Here is a 20,451-nt window from a genome sequence, read left to right on the forward strand (position 1 = left end):
TCCTCCCCCTCCTCCTCCTCTTCTTCCTTTCACCTTTCCCAGGATTATACCTTTTTCTAGAGAGCTCTTTGCATGGTATAAAAGAAGTAGGATAATTCAAGCCTAGTCATTTGTGCCTGAATTGGGAACTCTGGGTTGATTTGTTCAATGATCCATCAATTTGTTTTCTTGGCTTTCTGTGGTATCCTCAGGAATTCTCTGTAACATCAAAGTTCAAAAGCATCAATACTTTTGCTATCCTGTTCAACCTTCACTTCCATAGAGTGTCAGAGGGAATACCATGGTTTGCATGATTCAGATTTTAACTGATCAAAAGATGTTAGCCATCGCCTTGTTTCTTAATGCTTATGATACATCTGCGGTTAATCACAGATACATCTGCATGATGCATCTGTGATTAATCACATCTCCTAAAGAACAGGCAGGCATGACAGGAAACTTCAAGAATAAAGTGGGCAGTATCAAGCAATCACAGTTACCGTGTCTTAAGGCAATAATCCGTCCCATGCACTGCTTTATTATTTTGTGTTTTTAAATATGTATTTTATCCAAATTAGGTACAATATTTGGGCTACCTGATCTGTGCTGTAAAAATCCATATAATATTCTTGTTTGCATCTTGGATTCCAAATTGTTGTCGTCTAGTTCTGGTAGCCCAACATAATATTAGCTTCTCCCCAAAGGCAAATAAAGCAGTGATGAAAGAACCATTTAATATGCTACAAATAACCAACAACAACTAAAATCAAAACAATCTGAGGTTATGAACTTTATTCAGTCTCTAAGAAAAGCTAGCAAAGAATCCAAAAGTGAAGTTAAAGTCTACAACAGGGGTCTTCAAACTTGGCCCTTTTTATGACTTGTGGACTTCAACTCCCAGAATTCCTCAGCCAGGCATGCTGGCTGAGGAATTCTGGTAGTTGAAGTCTGCAAGTCATAAAAGGGCCAAGTTTGAAGACCCTTGGTCTACAGTAACAACTTCTCCAACAACTCTAACATAGCTATTCTTCTCCTTTTCACTTGGTTTTAGCACATGCACAATTTATTCCAAGACCAAATATGGAGGTTCTCTTCTTTGGAATTTTGTTATGATAACAATTCCACAGGAATAGCTTGGTAGTGCTAGAACAGTAATACAAAAGCTTGAAAGGACCTCCTCTATCTTAAACTGATAGAGTAACTGAACCAATGGCAAATATCAACAATGGGGTGCCTGTTAATTATTTATTGGAACAATGTATTTCAGCGACACGTCTATTTAAATAAGGACACTAAGAGAACATTGTTCAAAATTATAGTAGCATTTATACGTAAATACAATTTTATTATTTTGTAATTTAATTAAAATGACAAAGCTGTAGACTAAACCAAACACTGGAAGAGCCACAGCATTGTAAGACAACAAGCAAATCAAGTGTAGGCTGCTAATCTTTAATGCTGGAAAATATTCACACATTCTCCACCAAATAATCTGTTGTATTTTACAAGTAGCTTTACAAGCCTGCATGTAATAAATAAAATGTTACAATTTTAGTTCCAGTTCCAAAAAGAGAAGATAGGGATAGGGAGTTACAGAGCTAACATTAGTTAATATCAGTCTCACAAACAGAAAATTGGATGAGTTTCTTTTCTACTACTATTTGCAGCATAAATAAATCTACAATGTTGCATGTAAGTGGAACAGAGAAGGTAAGGAAGGAGTTTGTGGTATTTTAAATATTATTTATTTTTCTTGCACAAAATTTAAATTAAGTGTCATTATGCGATATTAACAAACAGAGATTTGGTTTTCCAGTCATATACTCAGTAAGATTCATAATTCTATGTGATGGCAGATCTCAAGCCTGACAATTACTAAATATTATTACTAAAAGCATGTATAATACTGGGATGTGGGCATGCACAGAAAATCATGTTCCTCTTGTTACAAAATCTGCTCCTAACTGTACAATTCTATGCATACAGAAAGAAGGAATGTTGTTGGCTAGATATTATCTGTGCAAGCTTGCAACATGCTGGGGGAAAAAGGGTTCAGCTACTGAATAGGAGACAGATTCAAATATCCCACAACAAAATGGGCATATCATACTTCTAATTGTAGGTCTCTATTTCTCCATAGGGAAACCACATCCCACTCAAAAGGTGAACCAGGATGTACATAATTTGGGTTTATTCTTGCACTCAAAAGTAGTAGTTTGGATATGTGCAGTAGCACACAGTTATGTTGCTTGAAGGTAAAAAGAATACTGTGCATTTAGAATTGCCACAAAATATGCAGTTTCGAAAATACTTAACATAGAGAGAAAAGAATCTGAAAGAAGTCTACATTTCCACACTAGTGAGTGCTGCACATTAACCAATGCATTTGTATCTCAGACACTTTTGACAGGTTATAAATGGGTTACTACCACCCCTGTGCAAAGGAAACTCAGAAGAGTTGGGGTGTTTTATTTTGCCATACTTCACTCTTGCAGTCTGTATCGACTTTCACTCACAGACTGAGAAAGGGTGTGGGACAAAATGAACAAATTTCCCCACGCAACCTGCATGTTTAATCCTTTGCTTTAGCCAGGTAATCAGCTAGTTTGGAAATGGTCTCCTCCTGTTGTTCAAGAAGATCCAGGATAATGCCCATGGGAGTCTTCTTTAAGCCGATGCTTTCTATCTTGTTCTCCATCTTGTTCTTTAAATTTCGAAGCCTGAAGGATGCATGAAGAAACATCACTAGGGAAAGGAAAGCAACAGTAAGTCACAAGTGTTCTTCACTAGATAACTGGTGAAAAGATTGAGTGGCAGCCAACAAAACTGCCCTATTGACGTACTATGTTAAAGCAATTTTTTTTTTAAAAAAAAATCATAATTGGTCAACTAAGCCACAATAGTCTAAGCCAGAGGTAGGCAACCTCGGCTCTTTTATGACTTGTGGACTTCAACTCCCAGAATTCCTGAGTCAGCAATTCTGGGAGTTGAAGTCCACGAGTCATAAAAGAGCCGAGATTGCCTACCCCTGGTCTAAGCTATAAACCCTTGTTTAGTAGCCATAAAAATGCATTCATACATTAAGTCAAAAAACAAATATAATAAGCCACATTGATCTGTGAACCTAGTTAATTTTTTTATTGAATTTCAGAATTGTCATATAACATGCTAAGTCCTAAAATGTTTAGTTTAGTTTGGCATTCTTAACATCCTGTATGAACCCAGCCATTGAATCTTGTGAACTTAAAGTTCATGGTTTTATATGTACTGAATGTACCAAACCAGTTTTGGTTTATTGAATATTAATGGTTTCAATATCATAGCTTAACATGATATATCAACCTTGTCATTCAATATACTCATTCCCCCCCCCCAAATTTTATTAGTTTATCAAAATATAATATACTGTAAATGCAAAATACAAAAGAAAACAATGGGAAAATAAGGGAGGAAAAAGGGAAGAGAAAAGTATAGGGCAAGAGAGAAAAAGAAAGAAAAAAAGTATTGACTTCCAACTCCTTTTTGCTGCAGTAGAATAAAGTAACAGCACCAAACCTCAATTTTTTACTGTTATATCATGATATAAACTAGTCGTTTCAATAACAACAAACCTATCTAATCAGCAAAATCCAAAATCAAAGTTTTATTTTTTTTTCACTTCAAGCACAAAGTCCAGAAGTGGTTTCCAAGTAGTCATTCGATATACTCATAGGGAATAATTATATATTTGTGAGAGAGTCCTTATCCTGGATTAATAGTAACACAACAGAATTAATAGCCTCTTGTTCAGGTTGAAATTATGATGTATTAGTAAATCCTTTCTAAGACTCCTATAGTATTAGCCCATCTTTTGCTAATCTATCTACTGAGAAAAACAAAATCCACTTAGGACCAAAAAATCTCTTTATGCATGCATACACAAAACGTAACATTCATATTTTTCAGTTCCTTAATTCTGAATGCAGAGATTATTAATTTTTTTTTCTGCTGGTGATGGAGCTCTGCAATTTAGCTTAGTCCAATTTAATAATAATGATTATGATGATGATGATGATGATGATGATAAAGTTGGAAGGGACCTTGGAGGTCATCTAGTCTAACCCCCTGCTCAGGCAGGAAACCCTATACCATTTCAGACAAATGGCTGTCTAGTCTCTTCTTAAAAACTTCCAGTGTTGGAGTATTCACAACTTCTTAATGTAATATTAGCTCAGCTAAATGGATAGCCAGCCAGAGATTTATGTATTTATTAATCCAATTCATATAGCCATCAATTTATGTCCAAAACCCTTGGTGGCGAGCAAAATAAAATACTGCTAAACGTGATAGCAGGTTTCACAATTAAAACTGTTAAGTCTGCCATCTGGACTGTAAATAAAAACCCTGCACCTGAATATCACTGGTAAAAGCATCTACTGATTTCTCTGTATATTTGCAGCTAATGAGAAATGTTTCTTGACACCTAACAGTTTACGGAAAGAAATGAAAGCAGCTGCAGAAGGAACTGACATTCAGTTTTATGCCTGGCTACGGATAATGTAAGAAAAACTCACAGAACAAAGGAAATGTGATTCCAAATAGAAACACCATGACGCCTCCGAAAAAGGATATCAGGAAATAGCTCAGTAACATAATTGCTATGACAAAGGCAGCAGGGTACTGCTTCTTAAACTTGCAAATGAAGTCTTTTTTGTGGGATGCACACACGAAGGCTGTGAAGACCAGGATCACCACAAGGATGCCAAGCAGCATTTTCAGGGGATTCAGGAATCTGGAAAGATATGGACAATGGTGAACACACCCAAACAAATGATAATGGCACAACAGGACAACCAGCTTCTTTGGACCCAAGCAGAACCACTGAGCCTCTTGGCTTCAGACTCTCCCTCTGAGCTGTGTGGCTGCCAACACGTTGTTCAGGGTTCCCCTAACCTATGAATACAATACAGGTAATCCTCGATTTACAACCATTCATTTATTGACAACAGCACCAAAAAAAGTGACATGACCATTTTTCACACTTGCAAGTATCCTCCTCACATGATATGGTCATGTGATCAAAATTTGGAAGCTTGGCAACTGGTATGTATTTATGATGGTTGCGATGTTCCAGGGATATGGGATAATCTTTTGCAGTCTCCTGACAAGCAAACTTAGTGGGGAAAACAGATTCACGTAAAAACCGTTTTACTAACTTAACAACTGCGGTGATTCAGTTAACAGCTGTGTAAAGAAAAGTCGTAAAATAGGGCAAAACTCATTAAATAAATAAAACAGGCCTTTGGCAAGGAAGACTAAAACTTCTTCCTCTGTGTGTGTGTGTGTGTGTGTGTGTGTGTGTGTGTGTCCTTGATAGCTGCAAAAATGCGAATCCCGGGCATATTTGTTCAATAACACAGCCTTCGATCTCCGTGAGAGGTATAAACCAGTTGTTTATTGCTAAAAAGATATTTAAAAACAATAAAAACAACTATTTACAATGTTAAAAGAAACAACTTAGCTTTTGCTGGTTCCCTGCCAGCGTCCTCAGAGTAAAGCTTAGGGGATGGGGAGATTCTTTTTATACACCTTGCTGGCCTAACTGCTTACTCATTGCCCGTGTGATAGGGCCATCCTTCCTGGCTAACCGTAATTGCCTTGGTTGTCCCGCCTTCTCTTTTTTGCACTCCAATTCCACACCTTTCCCCTCTCTCATCCTTGTCAATCTCCTCCCTCCCAGCACCATTGCTGCCGGTGTGCTCTCTAACCGCTCCCTCCTGCTCATTCCAGGCTGCGCATTCAGATCCAGTGTTCCAAAAGGCTTGCCATCAGCGCTCCCTTCCTTTCTAGCCCATTGGTCTACACACTGTTCCTGCTTTCCATCATCCATTCCTGTCAGTCTTTTTTTCTCCGATACACACACACACACACACACACACACACACACACAGAGTTCCTTGAACTGTCATCTTCATTTATTTAGTGCCTGTGTGTGTATATATTTAATTCAAGTATTTATTCTATTTTCTCTAAAATATTCTGTACAAATGCCAGATGATAAGTCCCATCATCTCTAGCCAGCACAGGTATAGTATAGGTGGTACCTGGCTCAATAGTAGTAACTATGAGAGGGATCTTGGAGTCCTAGTGGACAATCACTTAAATATGAGCCAACAGTGTGCTGCAGCTGCCCAAAAAGCCACAGTGCTAGGCTGCATTAACAGAGGGATAGAATCAAGATCACATAAAGTGTTAATACCACTTTACAATGCCTTGGTAAGGCCACACTTGAAATACTGCATCCAGTTATGGTCATCACGATGTAAAAAATATGTTGGGTATGTCTAGTTTAATGAAAAGAAGGACCAGGGGTGACCTGATAGCAGTGTTCCAATATCTCAGGGGTTGCCACAAAGAACAGGGAGTCAAACTATTCTCCAAAGCACCTGAAGGCAGGAAAAGAAGCAATGGATTGAAACTAATGAAAGACAAACTAATTTGTCTGAAATGGTATAGGGCAGTGATGGCGAACCTTTTAGAGACCGAGTGCCCAAAAACTGGCCTCGCCCCTGCTCCACCCCCTGCTCTGCCCTCCCTGCCTGCCCGCAGGGCCACTCACCACCTCCAGGGCCCGCCACAGATCACCCAGGCAGCCCAGCAGCGCCACAGCGGCCACGCTCTCTGCCCACGCCCCGCAGCATCAACTGTGTGCATTGGGGCGTGAGGGCAGAGTCTTGTCTACACTGCCTGGCTGCCATGTCCTTGGCTGCGCTGCTCTGCGTGGGCCACACTCAGGAGCGACTCTCCTCCAGGGAGGCTGTTGGTGAGGAGGGGGTTGCGGGTGGAGGCAAAGCTGGGGCAATGGCATGTGTACCCACAGAGAAGGCTCTGAGTGCTGCCTCTGGCACCCATGCCATAGGTTCACCACCACTGGTATAGAATTTCCTGCCTGAGCAGGGGTTAGACTAGAAGACCTCCAAGGTTCTATTCTATTCTATTCTATTCTATTCTATTCTATTCTATTCTATTCTATTCTATTCTATTCCTATTCCTATTCCTATTCCTATTCCTATTCCTATTCCTATTCCTATTCCTATTCCTGTTTCAGACATTTGATTAGGGAAGACTGCACTAGATCCACAAATGTCATCTTCCTTATCTGTGTCAAAGGAAATTATAGTTTGATCACTGGTCGTGGTTAAACTGTTGGAAAAGTTTTGGAAAATAACATCATGATCTATCTTTGTTCAGTCAAACAACGGTATTAAATCAAGGCAACTCTTATAAATGCACTTTGCAAGACAAGAAAGAATAGACCACTGGTCTTTTGACTATGGTCATGGTGAAACATCCATAATAATGTTGAACTATGAAGTATATTTGGGTTGCCAACTATGTTCTGGGCAAAAAAAAAATATCCTGTTCTAAACTGCCTAGTTTGTGAATGAACCATTCTTGCTGTCCTGTCCAAAGCTAATTCTGGAACATTGCCTGCTATGACATGTCCACTAGCGTTCACTCTTATAAATATCCAGTAGGCTTCAATTCATTTTAGATTCATTGTCAAAATATTGGATGCCAAAGATATAGCTGGAATTAGCAAGTATCAGCCATCTTTCCTTCACAACAGTTGTTGACCACCTGCTGTTGTCGCTCATTTGAAATCCCGAGTGTCATACAAAGAACAGTCTCTCTGAATGTCTGAGTCACTTATGGTCAGCCGTAGCTATATTTAGAACAAATAAAAAAAGACTTTCTGGAAATTCTGCCTGGAAAAACTGAACAATTAACTCCAGCCAGAAATCACTGCTGTATTATTTATTTCATAGGAAATGTCGCTCTAAAAAGGTAGCCTTGTACATTGCATTAAATAAAAAAAAACCCGCAATAACTTACGTTTAAAAGTTAGCTCAGAAATATTAGGCCAAGACTCAGTGGGGAATTAACTGAACACCATGCAAAGCTATCTTTCTGGGACTGCCCAGAGCCTAATCTATGTGTACAAGTTTAATCTACACCTAGGGGGATGCAATATAGCAAGTAGATAAATGGGTACCACTTTGGTGGGAAAGACTTAGCTGTGTTTGTGAGCATGGAGAGCAAAGGCCAGCACTTGACCTGGCCGGATGCAAGCCACTGCGACACAATGTGAAGTGAGGAGAGGGGGGGGGGAACCTGGAAGAGCCAGCAATCTGAGCCCCACTAGTTAGCTGGTGTAAGCTAGTTAGCCCCCTGTGGTGCACCAAGGATAGGCACACAAGTGCCAAACAGAATGAACTAGCAATCTAGGCCAGTGATGGCGAACCTTTTAGAGACCGAGTGCCCAAACTGCAACCCAAAACCCACTTATGCATCATTGGGTGCCGGGTGGATGTGCCCCATTGGCTGGGTGTGGCCCATTGGCTGGGCGTGGCTGCGGTGGTAATGGCAGATTGGGTGGAACTAAAAAGTTCAATCAATCAATTCCAACTTTGCAAGATTTTTTTTCCCGTTGAAACTGACTGATAGAACCTTTTTTTTTTTTTTGCACATGGCGGTGGACGCCTAAAGCGAAAAGGTTTTATAAAACCCAGCTGAAGGCCTAGGACTGGGGCGACAGCGCGTGTGCCCCCAGAGAGGGCTCTGAGTGCCGCCTCTGGCACCTGTGCCATAGGTTTGCCACCACTGATCTAGGCTGTCAGGACTGCATTGTGTCTAGAATGTGTAGATTTCCCTGACATTATATGCAATACACTAAATAAATAACTACACCTAAAAGCACTGATTGATGAGCTGCGATTAGTTTGGCGTGTCACAAACTAATGCAGTACAAACATCACATTTCTAGCAGGAAGCAGAGCAAGGAATTTAACTTAATTAAAGCTTAAAGCAGCTGACACTGCTTTAACATTATCTTTTTGGCTCCCACGTTGCATCTGAGCTACCACCTTTTGCAGACAGTAATTGACCTTGCTATGCCAGACAGGCAAAGGGGAGTCAAATTAATCAGTCCAGAGGATTGTTTTGTGGAAGCATTGATCAAGCCCCGACCAATCCTTTTACAGCTGCTAGAATCTCTGGTCTGACACATGAAGGTAGTTGTATATTAAAACTCACATTTGTCACAGAGAACATCATATTGAATTCCCTCATGCATGGTTAGGTCACTTCTGGTCCAACCAAAATTAACTGCTACTCAGGACCTTCAGGAGCAGCGCACCCATGAGATACCTGACGGATCTGAAGCACCTTCAGATGTTTCTCAGGCCATACATTACTTTACTGCAAATCTCCGGAAGATGAAGCATCAGAAACAATGTCTGGGGCACCAGAAGAGAAAGACCAGCTGTGGATCTGACTGATCCCAGATATAAGCTCAAGTAAACAACTATAAGGCAGGAAAAGCTTTCGTTTTTAATGCTTATTGTTTTTAATGTTCTCCTTTATTTCATGACATTGTAAACTGCCTAGAGTTGTTTGACAGTGTGATGGGTATATTTAAAGTAATATGTTCCCTTAGGCAAGGATGAGCAGGAAGATTTCCTGCCTAGAAAGATTCAAGCAACACAAATATACACATTTAAAGCAACAATCATAACAACAGCAGACAGCTGGCAACCCTACTGGATTTGGCAGAAAAAGCTCAGGAAAGGTATACTAGATTGCCATATGTTTCCCTGCAGTGAGTCAACATTCAAAGTTCCAGTTTTTCACCGACTGGTGAATGGAAATAGAAACCACAATAAGATGGAATTGTACACATGGGCAATTTCAAACTGATATCTAGGTCTCTTGTATTGGATTTGTTATCGATTCCAACATTACAGTTAGTGATGTCATCTGAGTAAAACAACATAACTAAGATTAGGTTTTTTAAAAAAATTATAACCATGAATGCCCTCTCTTAATGGTAAGAGATTAGCACGCCCCAAGGTTAGCCATTCAGAATATTTAGCTGCATAAATGTTTGTGGATTGACCTAGGGTGTGACCATATGGAATCTTATTTTTAAAATGGTTCGAAGTAAACAGTTTCAGGAGTTGTTCTCAGAACTATCCACGCTGAAATTTATTTCATCATTATTTTGTTTCCCTATCTATTATGGTTATGCAAGTCTTTTGAATTCTATTCTGAGAAGGTGGTTTGGAGCGTGGATGAGTGTGAAACTGTTTTTAAAACAGCTGCAACTTGTTTCAAGACTGCATGATGGCCCTCTCTTCTCCAACTCAGAGAAAAGTCATAGAACTTTCTGAACACAATCCAAAATCTTCCACCTTAATAAATGTAATTTATATGTTATTCAGTGGTACTCAACTGCTTTGAAACTCATTGAATTTGGTACTCAACACATTTTGACGCATTGTCAAAATGCTCATTATGTTTGGTACTCAACACATAAGCTACAACTTGTCCGTGTCAGCTGCCTAGTGACTCACTGCATTATTCTTTATAAGGAAAATTTGTTTGTTACTCATAATTTTTGGTACTCATTAAGCCTCCTGGAACCAATTAAGGATGAGTACCAAGGTACCACTGTATTGTCATGCAAACAACTCAGATTTTCAAAGATCCTATTGAGCTAGGTTAAGATCTTTAAAAATAGTGTTCAAATCAGTTTTTCCCAATCTAGATCCCTCTAGATGTGCCAGACAACAACTCCCAAACTCTCATTATCCCAAAACAGCACAATCACAGAGGAGAGATGCATAGGTTTTAATTCCCGTAATTCCCAATCATCACAATATGACTCGATTCGAAATTGCTATTAGTCATTTCACTAACAGACTAGATTTTTCCTTTGAGTGGTCTGCTTCTGGTGCTCACGGAATACAGAAAACAAATAGCTGACTTGGCAGCATATATTACAATTTGGATGCACATTTCATTGTAATCATAGATTTGAATCTTTATAATTGAGAAATTGTAATTTTTTAAAGAAGTTATTAAGAAGGCCAATAAGGGTTATGAACCATTTCCAATTCCTTCTTGATACTATAATTATGTTTTAAAAATTGGGATACAAATGCATTTTATTCTGTCTTCTGCATAAATCAACTTTACCAAATAGAATTAGTTAAAAATTTCCTCACATTGTACCAAACTATATGACATTATATCTCCACACATCCAAAAGAGATAATAAACAGTGAATATATTTACTATTCTTCAGTCACAAATTTTATTCCAGAATCCAAAATATATGTGAGTTGGAATTCAGATTCATGGTTGACTAATATTGATAAAGAAATGGCACCATCAATATATGCAGATCATAATCCAATACTGCAAGACTGAACATGGATATCTCCAGATTGAACAAATGTAATAATAACCATTTACTAAGTTTCCGAGACAACATTAAAGATATGTCTCAACAGGAACTGAAATGTCAACAGGAATTTAATTTCTGAAACTTCCAAATCACAATATGGGAGGCTAATAAAACATTTATGAGAAGGTTGTTCATCTTTCTTGCATCAAATGGAAATCTGTTTAAAAGCAGAAAGTTACCTTACCAAATGATGCGAAACAATTAGAAACAAGTCATAAATTAAAATTATATTGCACACAGCAATCCTATCCAGCAAAAATGGATGAATATTTGAATGGCATATTACTTTAAAAATTCACTGAGCAACAAAAAGAAATTGTTAATTGGCCCATAACAGAAGGCAAAAACAAAGTATTAATTAAAAAGTTAAAAAAGAATGAAACTCAGGGACCTGGTGATATTTCTGCAATATGTTGCAAGGAAATTTTGATTAAACGTTTAATTCAAGTAATGAACAATATTCAGGTATACGAAGAAGTCCTCTCATCATAAAAATAAGCTTTTCTTTCTTTTATTTATAAAGAAGGAAAAGATTCAGTTTGCCCTGAAAAATATAGACCCATTTCATTACTGAATGCAGATTATACATTCTTCACTGCAAACACTGCAAAAAAATTCTAATAGAGACATTACATCCTGATCAAATGAGTTTTGTCCTCCCAAAACATATGAGAGATAATATCAGATATATTTTAAAGGCTATCAGTAAGATAAATCAGAAGAAGCAAGGATTGCCTATGATTTTTCTTATTTTTTTTTCTTTTGGAAAAAGCCTTCACATCTGGAATGGTCTTTTTTATTTGCAATTCTTACAATAATAAGTTGTGGCGCTAACATTTTTATACAGAGTATTTATGAAGAACAAAAAGATAATGGTCTTATTTCACAGCAATGCACTATATTGAAGGGAACCAGAAAATTATGTTCTCTCTCTCCTTTATTTGTATTAGCATTAGAAGCCTTGGTAATCCAAGTGCCTGAAGAAAACAAATGTTGATAAGGAATTTGACAGAAAATGTAAAGCAATTTTTCTATCAGCTAATTGGTTTTAACATTGCTGCTTAAAAGGTTAAATATTTAGGAGCTTTTTAAACAAAAAACAGTAAGGATGTATTCAAGAACAATTATTTACCAATTTGAGAACATGTAATGACAGATATTTTTAAACGGAAGAAATTAAATTTGGTTTGGGTAGAAAAAATTGCAACAGTCAAAATAATTTTTTTACCAAGACTAAATTTTCTATTGCAAACTATTCCCATTCCTGTTGAGAATAGGCTATTACAGGTAATCCTCAACCATAATAGTGCCTGGAATGTCCATTACAAATCATGACGGTCATAAGTCAAGTTATCCATGTTACCAGACCAATTTTACAACTTTTTGGTCATTAAGCAAACGCCGCTCTTGTTAAATAAACATGGTGGGTTGTTAAGTGAATGCTGTAGTTGTTAAATAATCAATGCATTACTATGGGCATTTTTTTGCTGGAAACTAGGAAAAAATGTAAATTGCAATCATCCTCCTGGGCTTTGAAATCGACCAAAATGGTGACTGCAGCCCTGAAATCAGAACACATGTAGCACTTGGAACAACTGCAATGTCTGGCATGAATAACATCTGGAAGAGTAAAGACATCGCAACCAAATTCAGATTGGTTAACACAGTAATTTTTCCAATTGCTACTTACGCTGCAAAACCTGGGACTCTGAAAAAGGTTGACAGGAGAAGGAAATATGCCTTTGAACTGTGGTGCTAGAGGTGAGTATTATGCATCCCATGGACTACAAAAATAACAAACAAAGAAGTCCTAGACCAGTGATGGTGAACCTTTTAGAGACCGAGTGCCCAAACTGCAACCCAAAACCCACTTACTGTATTTATTGCAAAGTGCCAGGGCCGCATCAGCATTGTGGTACCCTCAGGGGGGGCAGGGAGGTGCCTCTGAGTGCCGCCTCTGGCACGCAAAACCCGGGGGCGCAAAAATGGTCCACTGTGCTGCAAGGCGCAAAAACGGCCGCTGCTGCACCGCGGAGTGCAGATACAAGGCGCTGCACCATGCAAGAATGGGGCGGCTAGTATCACGCAGGCATTAGCCTCACCCCATTTGCAGTGTGTACATGCTTGCGGCCCCATGCGTGCATGCACGCATATAAAATGCTTCCCCCTCCCTTTTCTTCCAGTCCACCAATCGACAATGGTCGGTGACCTCTGCTCTACCACCTCTACTTGAGCTTGCTAGTCAGCTGCTTCGCCTTCTTTGTGCTGAGCAGGGCTCCTGGTCCAGGTGGCGGTGGTGGCCTGACGGACCTGCTACTGGTGGCGGTGGCACGCGTGCCAACAGAGAGGGCTCTGCCACCTCTGGCACGCGTGCCATAGGTTCGCCACCACTGTCCTAGACCGAACCTCACCCAAAAATATTGCTTGAAGCCCAGATCACCAAACAGAGACTGTCATTCTTTGGTCATGTCATGAGAGTTGACCCATTTGAAGAGTCAATCATGCTGCGAATGATCAGTGGAAAAAGGAGGAGCCGCCCTAGTACCCGCTAGCTGGACACTATAAAAGATGTCACTGAGATGACCATGGCAGATCTGAAGCAAGCAAAACAGAGGGGCATGGAGAGTACTGATCCTTGGAGTGGCCGAAGGTTGGACACGACTGAATGGCTGACGATGACAACGATAAATCTCATTAAATAAATAAATAACCAAATAAATGAATAAATATTGCAAACTCTAGGGCTGGCTGAAAACGTTCTGCCTCCAATTTAAATTGCTAGTGCATTCTGAAATTGAGAAGAGAAGCAGCATGGCACCTATCAAACCTATCCCTATAAGCGGCCTGCAATTATCTGGTCTTGCAAGAGCAACAGTTAATCAGCAGCGAGTCTGTGTGCATTGTTATTTTTAAAGAATGTTAAGCCATTGCAGAATAATTCTTCTCTAACAGCAGACATTCAGTATTGATACTATCTTACTGAAGATAAAACAAGTAATCCATCAGGCCTGATATCATCTGAAGTCCTCCAAGCTATAGTCATTACATGCCATGGATGACATCGGAAGCAAGGTTAGTCATATGATTCCCCCTAAATATAGTTCTTGTTAAGAGAGATTTATTGAATGTTATCAGCCAGTACAAGTTTCTTTGTAGATATGTTGCAACTTGGTAGTACTCTGGTAATCTGAGCTTGATGTTATTCAGACAATGTGCAAACCAGAGACTTGAGAGGAACATTAGTTCTCCCCAGTGCTTTTTTTCTAAAAAAAAAAAAAAAAAAAAAAAAAAGGTGCCGGAACTCACACACGTCATACAACCCGCCTTGCCTACCCTACAAGGTTCCATACAAAAAAGGTGCCGGAACTCCATTCTGGGCGGTTCTATGAGAAAAAAAGCCCTGGTTCTCCCTAATGAGGAACAGGTTTGTTTATTTATTCCCCACCTTTATTACATATAGTGAATATGCAGGAATAGCCAGGAGAGGAAAGCATCCAGTATAAATAATCAGCTGAATGGATGCCCTATGCTTCTGCTCAGAAATAAAAGGTGTCCCTGGGTGGGAAATGTTGCATCAAAAAATAAACTGGTGGCACCAAGAAATCAGCAACAGATATTCTAAGAGTTCATCTGAGTCAACAAGCAAATGAACAAGCTGATACTGGATTATTTTCTAACATCTGATGTACAGGAAATAGGAAACATTCTTCAATACATTTTATTTTGACACTCCAACCTAGATATAGCAGCAAGCAGAATGTGAACCATAAGAAGGCAATGCAACACCTCCCCTGGAGCCCACTAGCTTCCTGTTCACTCACAGCGGAAGTGTCAAGCTAAAAACGTAAATCTACCCATAGTATCATTTTGGTGAAATCAGAATGCCTCTGGGTTCCTGATAGACCCCATATTTATATTTGGAAAATAAAAATGATCAACACAGCCCAGTATTTTGGCTGTAAAAACCCCCATAATGTTAAGTATCACTAACTGCTGGAAGGGTTGATACAAATATGGATATCTGCACACTCTTAAAAATCAAAAACCATTCCCCAGAAGCCTTGCAGAAGAGGAAAGTCTTCAAATAAAGGATAAAGGAATGTGGGGGACGGACTAACCTCAGAGGAGGTCATTTTCTGGGTTTCTAACCCTTCTGATTTCTCTAGAGGTAGGAACTCATAGCACCCTTTCCAGATCAAATTCTACTTGGAGAAGACCATCCCGAAGGTACCAAGGTGACAAAGCTTCGAGTGGTGACCTCTAAAGCTATCAGTGGTTTAAGAAACATGATTCATGAAAAACTGTCTTCTCATATAACCTCTTGCTCATCTACTGAAATATTCAAAAGCTCTCTTTGTTCCTGTCAGCTGTCAAAAACTTTGATATAATCATTTCAAAGAAGCAAACCAACATTGTGTGAGTTGGGGGCATTATAAAGCAGCACTGTGGATCACATATTCTGTGGAGAACACTAATTCAATTTTAGAGAAGAAGATATAAAGTGACATGAGAGATAAAAAGAATACACAGAAGTAGCAACGTTAGACTTCAGTCACTTTAAACAAACAGCAATATAACCATTAGTTTGCCCCAGACTAAAAGTAATGGCATTCTCATTTTCTGGTATACACCCACCGTCCTCTATCCAAATGAATGAAAGAACACAGAATATATCCGATTGGCCAAAGAACAGCATAGAGCAAGGCTTTTCAACCAGTGGTACGGGTACCACCTGTGGTACATTGGCACCTGGCAGGTGGTACGCGACCATCCTAGAAAAGTAGCGGGGGAGGGGAATGAGCTGAACTGGTGGCAGCACTGCACAAGCCTGAGTGAGAGATGGCTGGAGCTTCAGTGCTGTCAGGGCTCAGCAGAAGCACCAGGATCAGCTCCAGGCTCCAGCTGGAGCTCAGCACTGATCCTGGAGCTTCTGCTGAGCCCAGAAGAAGCGCCGATCAGCTGGAATGTTGCAGCATCTCCAGGGTCTTGTGATTTACATTCAGATACTTGGCAATTGATTCATATTTATGACGGTCACAGTATCCGAGGGTCATGGGAAGTGACCAAAACCTGCTGCAACCACTCAGCAGATGGGGGGAATAAAAACCAAACACCCCCCACCCCACCCCCGCTGCCAATCCTCAACAGAAATGCTCACAACAATGAAAACCTCGGACAGAAAGAAGAGTGCGGCTGGGCGGGCAGGCAGGTGTCTTGCTCGGCTGTGGCTTGGGGGCACTTTTTTCAGTGCCATTGTAACTTTGAACAGTCACTAAGCGAACTGTTGTAAGTTGAGGACTACCTGTACTTCATCACTTTTTTCCTTTTTTGGGAGAAGGGTCATCAAGTTTTTGACACCTTGCTAGGCGACTGGTGGTACTCGGATGTTGCCATATCCTAAAAGTGGTACAATGGGTGAAAAGGTTGAAAAGCCCTGGCATAGAGCATGAAGAAAATATTGGAGATCTTATGAGATATGCTGCTTTTATACTATTATTTAAAGTTGAAAAACAAGTTTGAAATCAAAATCATGATCCACTACAATATCTATACAAAATTTTACCATTAACTTGCCAGGCCCAAACCCGAGACAAGACAACAAAATCCAACTGAATCCAATACTTTAATTACAACTAATGGACAGAATCTTGCCAAACTAAAGCAATAATCTTCTAACCTATTAGATATACCAAGAGATTCTAGAGTGTTGCTACCCTGAACCTCTTTCCCCTCCCTTATCCAGCTTGGGACTGTGGAGTCTCTGAATTTCGGTGGCTCTCTGGGAAGGCTCTGTGTTGCCAACCCCTCCCTCAACTCCTGCAGGGGCACATTCCATTATATAACCTGTCCATTAGTTATAGACTATTGTATGTTGATATACAATATTACATCGTATAGAATATATTTTATATATTAACATACAATAGTTTTAAGCAATAATTTGAAGTAGTTAATCCCTGACTTACAACTATTTGTTTAGCAACTTCGAAATTACAACGGCACTGAAAAAAACTGACTTATAACCATTTTTAATGTTTTTTAACTTTTTATGTTTTAGCTTATATGTAACTGCAAGCTGCCCAGAGTTACCCTATGGTAACATGGGTAGCCAATACATTTTATAAATAAAATAATTTTTTCACACTTACAACCGTTGCAGCATCTCCTTGGTCACATGATCAAAATTCGGACTCTTGGCAACTGGCCTGAATTTAAGATGGTTGCAGTGTCCCGGGGTCATGTGATCAACTTTTGCAACCTTCTGACAAAGTCAATGGGGAAGCCAGATTCACTTAACAATTGCAGCGACTCACTTAACAACTGTAACAAGACAGGTCGTAAAAGGCAAAATACACTTCACTGTCTTGGGTCTTTTGGGCTCAATTGTGGTCATAAATCAAGGATTACCCGTAATGCATGTTCCATGAAGACAAACATATTACCCAACAAACTTCATTGGTTATAATGAAAATGTATTATCTGGCTGCATTTCATTTATGCAATGGCAGCACCAAATGTGGACTTTTCATATTTCATAATTTTTTCATATCCAGATGAAATTGTGTTTATGTTTAAAGAAGAGTCATACCTTTTCAAAAGGTCTTGTCTCCATAGTTATTAACTGAGAAATGCTTTTGAAATGCTGAATTATTTAAACAGTGACACATAGTTTACTTTTTCAAGTAACACTAATCAATAAGGCTAAAATACTAAAAGACACAAAGTAGCACTGTCATTTTATTTTTATTGCTCCCATGAGCACTGCAGAAACGAAACACTATTTTAAAGATACAGCTTTAAAACTAAAGGGAACCTTGATAATCCCTTTAAAGGCCACTGATAGCCAAAATATACTATTAGTCACATCATTCGTCATCAATGGCCTCCAAAGAGAAACTTGGTGTTTACTTGCTCCACCTCAAACCACACTTTATGTGGCAACTCTTCAATGGAATTTTAAATCTATTTTTTCCTGGAAGCGCATCTATGGCAGTTTATTATGTAAAGCAGAAATAGCTTTTTTTATATATAAAATGAAAGCAAACTGGGCTGCTTTTTCCTGTATCTAAACATTTACCCTGAGATTATAATCCAAGATTCTCAAATATACCTACTCTCTCTAGTTAAAACAATAATCCCATTCGCTGCTTTGCAACCAAGCTTCGTTAACTTTAGGAAATACATCGAGGAACAGTTGCGTATAAATATTTCCTCCATCTTAAAAAAACGGGGGAAGGTAGGCCTAATTCTGGGAGTTGTCACTGCAGCGGGGCCGCGGAGGCTCCAGGTGGGAAGATGGTTCAAGGCATTTTGGAGACAGCTCTCCTTAACCGGAAGCCTTATACTTCCATAGGGCTGCTTCCCATATCAGAAGGGCAGCTCAAACGCCAAGCGACGCCCTGCCCTCTTTTCTCCCCACGGCGATCCTTCTGCAATGGGGCCGGCGGGAGAGGGAGAGACTTCTGGAGCTTAAACTTCGCCATCGCCCTGCTGCTAGCCTTAAAGGGCAACGCTATTCCCGGGGGCCACGCCGCTCATCCTCCGGCCGACGCGCTTACCCCACGATGGAAAACACCGCGGCAGCCACCACGAGGTAATTGGTCTGGTAATAGAGCAGGTTGCTGACCACCCGGTTGTTCCATTTGGAGATATCTTTGAAATCCGGCACGGCGAAGCGGTCGTGGCCCGGGATGAAATCGTCCCACGATCTCAGCGGCGCGACTTGCACGTCCATAGCGACTCTCCTCCCATCCGGCTTTCTGCGGCAGGAGCGGCAGCAGCAGCGCCAGAAGGGGCGGCAAGGGAGACGTCAGCAAAACCGGGTTAAGAGCGACGAGCTGGCCAGCTCATCGGCTTTGTGTTTGTGGTTGCCTGCAAAATTAGCAAACACACACACACACACACACAGGGGGGGAGTTGGTGGAAGGGTATTTTTTTTAAAAAGCTCCTCCCCTTCTTTCCTGATGTGCTTTTCGAGGATACCTAGGAACGTTCTGTTCTTTTCCTAAAGCGACTTCCAAATATATATTGATCTCCCTTCCTTCCGCCGCGCCCTTAAGACATGGTTATTCCAGCTTGCGGGACTGGCCTAGGGGAAAATTTTTAGAGGGGGTTTTAATTATAATTTTAATTAGACCAATTATTAATATTTGCCTTTTAATTAACTTTTAAATTTGTAGTCTGATATTTTGTATTTTTTATCCGGTTGTTAGCCGCCCTGAGTCCGCAAGGAGAAAGGCGGGATATAAATTTAAATAAATAAATAAATAAATAAATAAATAAATAAATAAATAAATATTTTTTCCCCCCCCTTCAAAAAATTCTGTTAAATACCTCCGATTGGAGATTTTACTGTAAGACAGAATAATTTAGTTGGCTTTAGTGTCTCAGGATGGGACTTGAGTGAAGTAGGATCAAAATTCAGTTCAAAAAGATTGAATTATGACCTTGCAAGCATGGAGGAACATATAGATGAAATTTATTTAAGGTCTGAAATGAACTAAAACATACTTTTTTTAAAAAAAAACTCCCAAGGCGCATTATGCTTGTGGGATAAACATAATTATAATGTACATGCATACATATCCAGCATGTTATTTTCTGTTAGGGTAAGTGAAGTTATAAAGTGACAAAAAAGTGACATGTAATTAGCAAAAGTGATAAGATTTAGAAAAAAAAAATCTAAACCAGTGGTTAAGATGCTAGCCTCAGACTTGAGGAGATGATTTCTAATCCAGCTTTAGGCATGAAAAACCAGCTGGGTGACTTTGAGTCAGTCAATTTCTCTGAGACCAATTCACCTGTTGAAGGGAAAATAGAGAGGAGTATTAGGTACCTTTGCTCCCTTATTTATAAGCAATAATAAAGACATTAAAAATACATCTAGTTTAAACCAACACTGTGCCCTAGAGCTCCCCTTTACTCTTCCATCCTTGCAAATTATCCTTTCTTCTCAAGACAAAGATTTATACACAACAGGTGTAAGTTTATTCATATGTAAAGAATGCTTGGAGCTGTTGTACAATTTTTCCCTTGGCCCTGAGCTTAACTGGAATAAAGTGTCATTTGGCCACCTCTGAGCCAATGAAAAGTTGTCCCTATTAATGACACAACCACCCACCAGCTGGATAACAATGGAGTGGACCAGGTTAATGTTAGCCATATATATATAATTAGGCTGA

At 39.6% G+C, this 20,451-nt stretch overlaps 1 protein-coding gene across 1 annotated transcript; it reads right to left on the reverse strand.

Annotated features, from left to right (window-relative positions):
* Positions 1 to 956: 956 nt before the first annotated feature.
* On the reverse strand, positions 957 to 19,130 carry ARL6IP5 (ADP ribosylation factor like GTPase 6 interacting protein 5). The gene is made up of 3 exons (XM_015831763.1): positions 18,829 to 19,130; positions 4,533 to 4,750; positions 957 to 2,724 (listed from the first exon to the last, which is right to left on the reverse strand). Exons 1-3 carry the CDS (start codon positions 19,002 to 19,004, stop codon positions 2,552 to 2,554), a joined length of 567 nt encoding a protein of 188 aa, XP_015687249.1. The 5' UTR covers positions 19,005 to 19,130; the 3' UTR covers positions 957 to 2,551.
* Between the last annotated feature and the right edge of the window lie 1,321 nt (positions 19,131 to 20,451).

This window comes from Protobothrops mucrosquamatus, unplaced genomic scaffold, assembly GCF_001527695.2.
Source record: "Protobothrops mucrosquamatus isolate PMUCROS unplaced genomic scaffold, P.Mucros_1.0 scaffold_279, whole genome shotgun sequence".
In the NCBI taxonomy this organism is placed as follows: Eukaryota; Metazoa; Chordata; class Lepidosauria; order Squamata; family Viperidae; genus Protobothrops; species Protobothrops mucrosquamatus.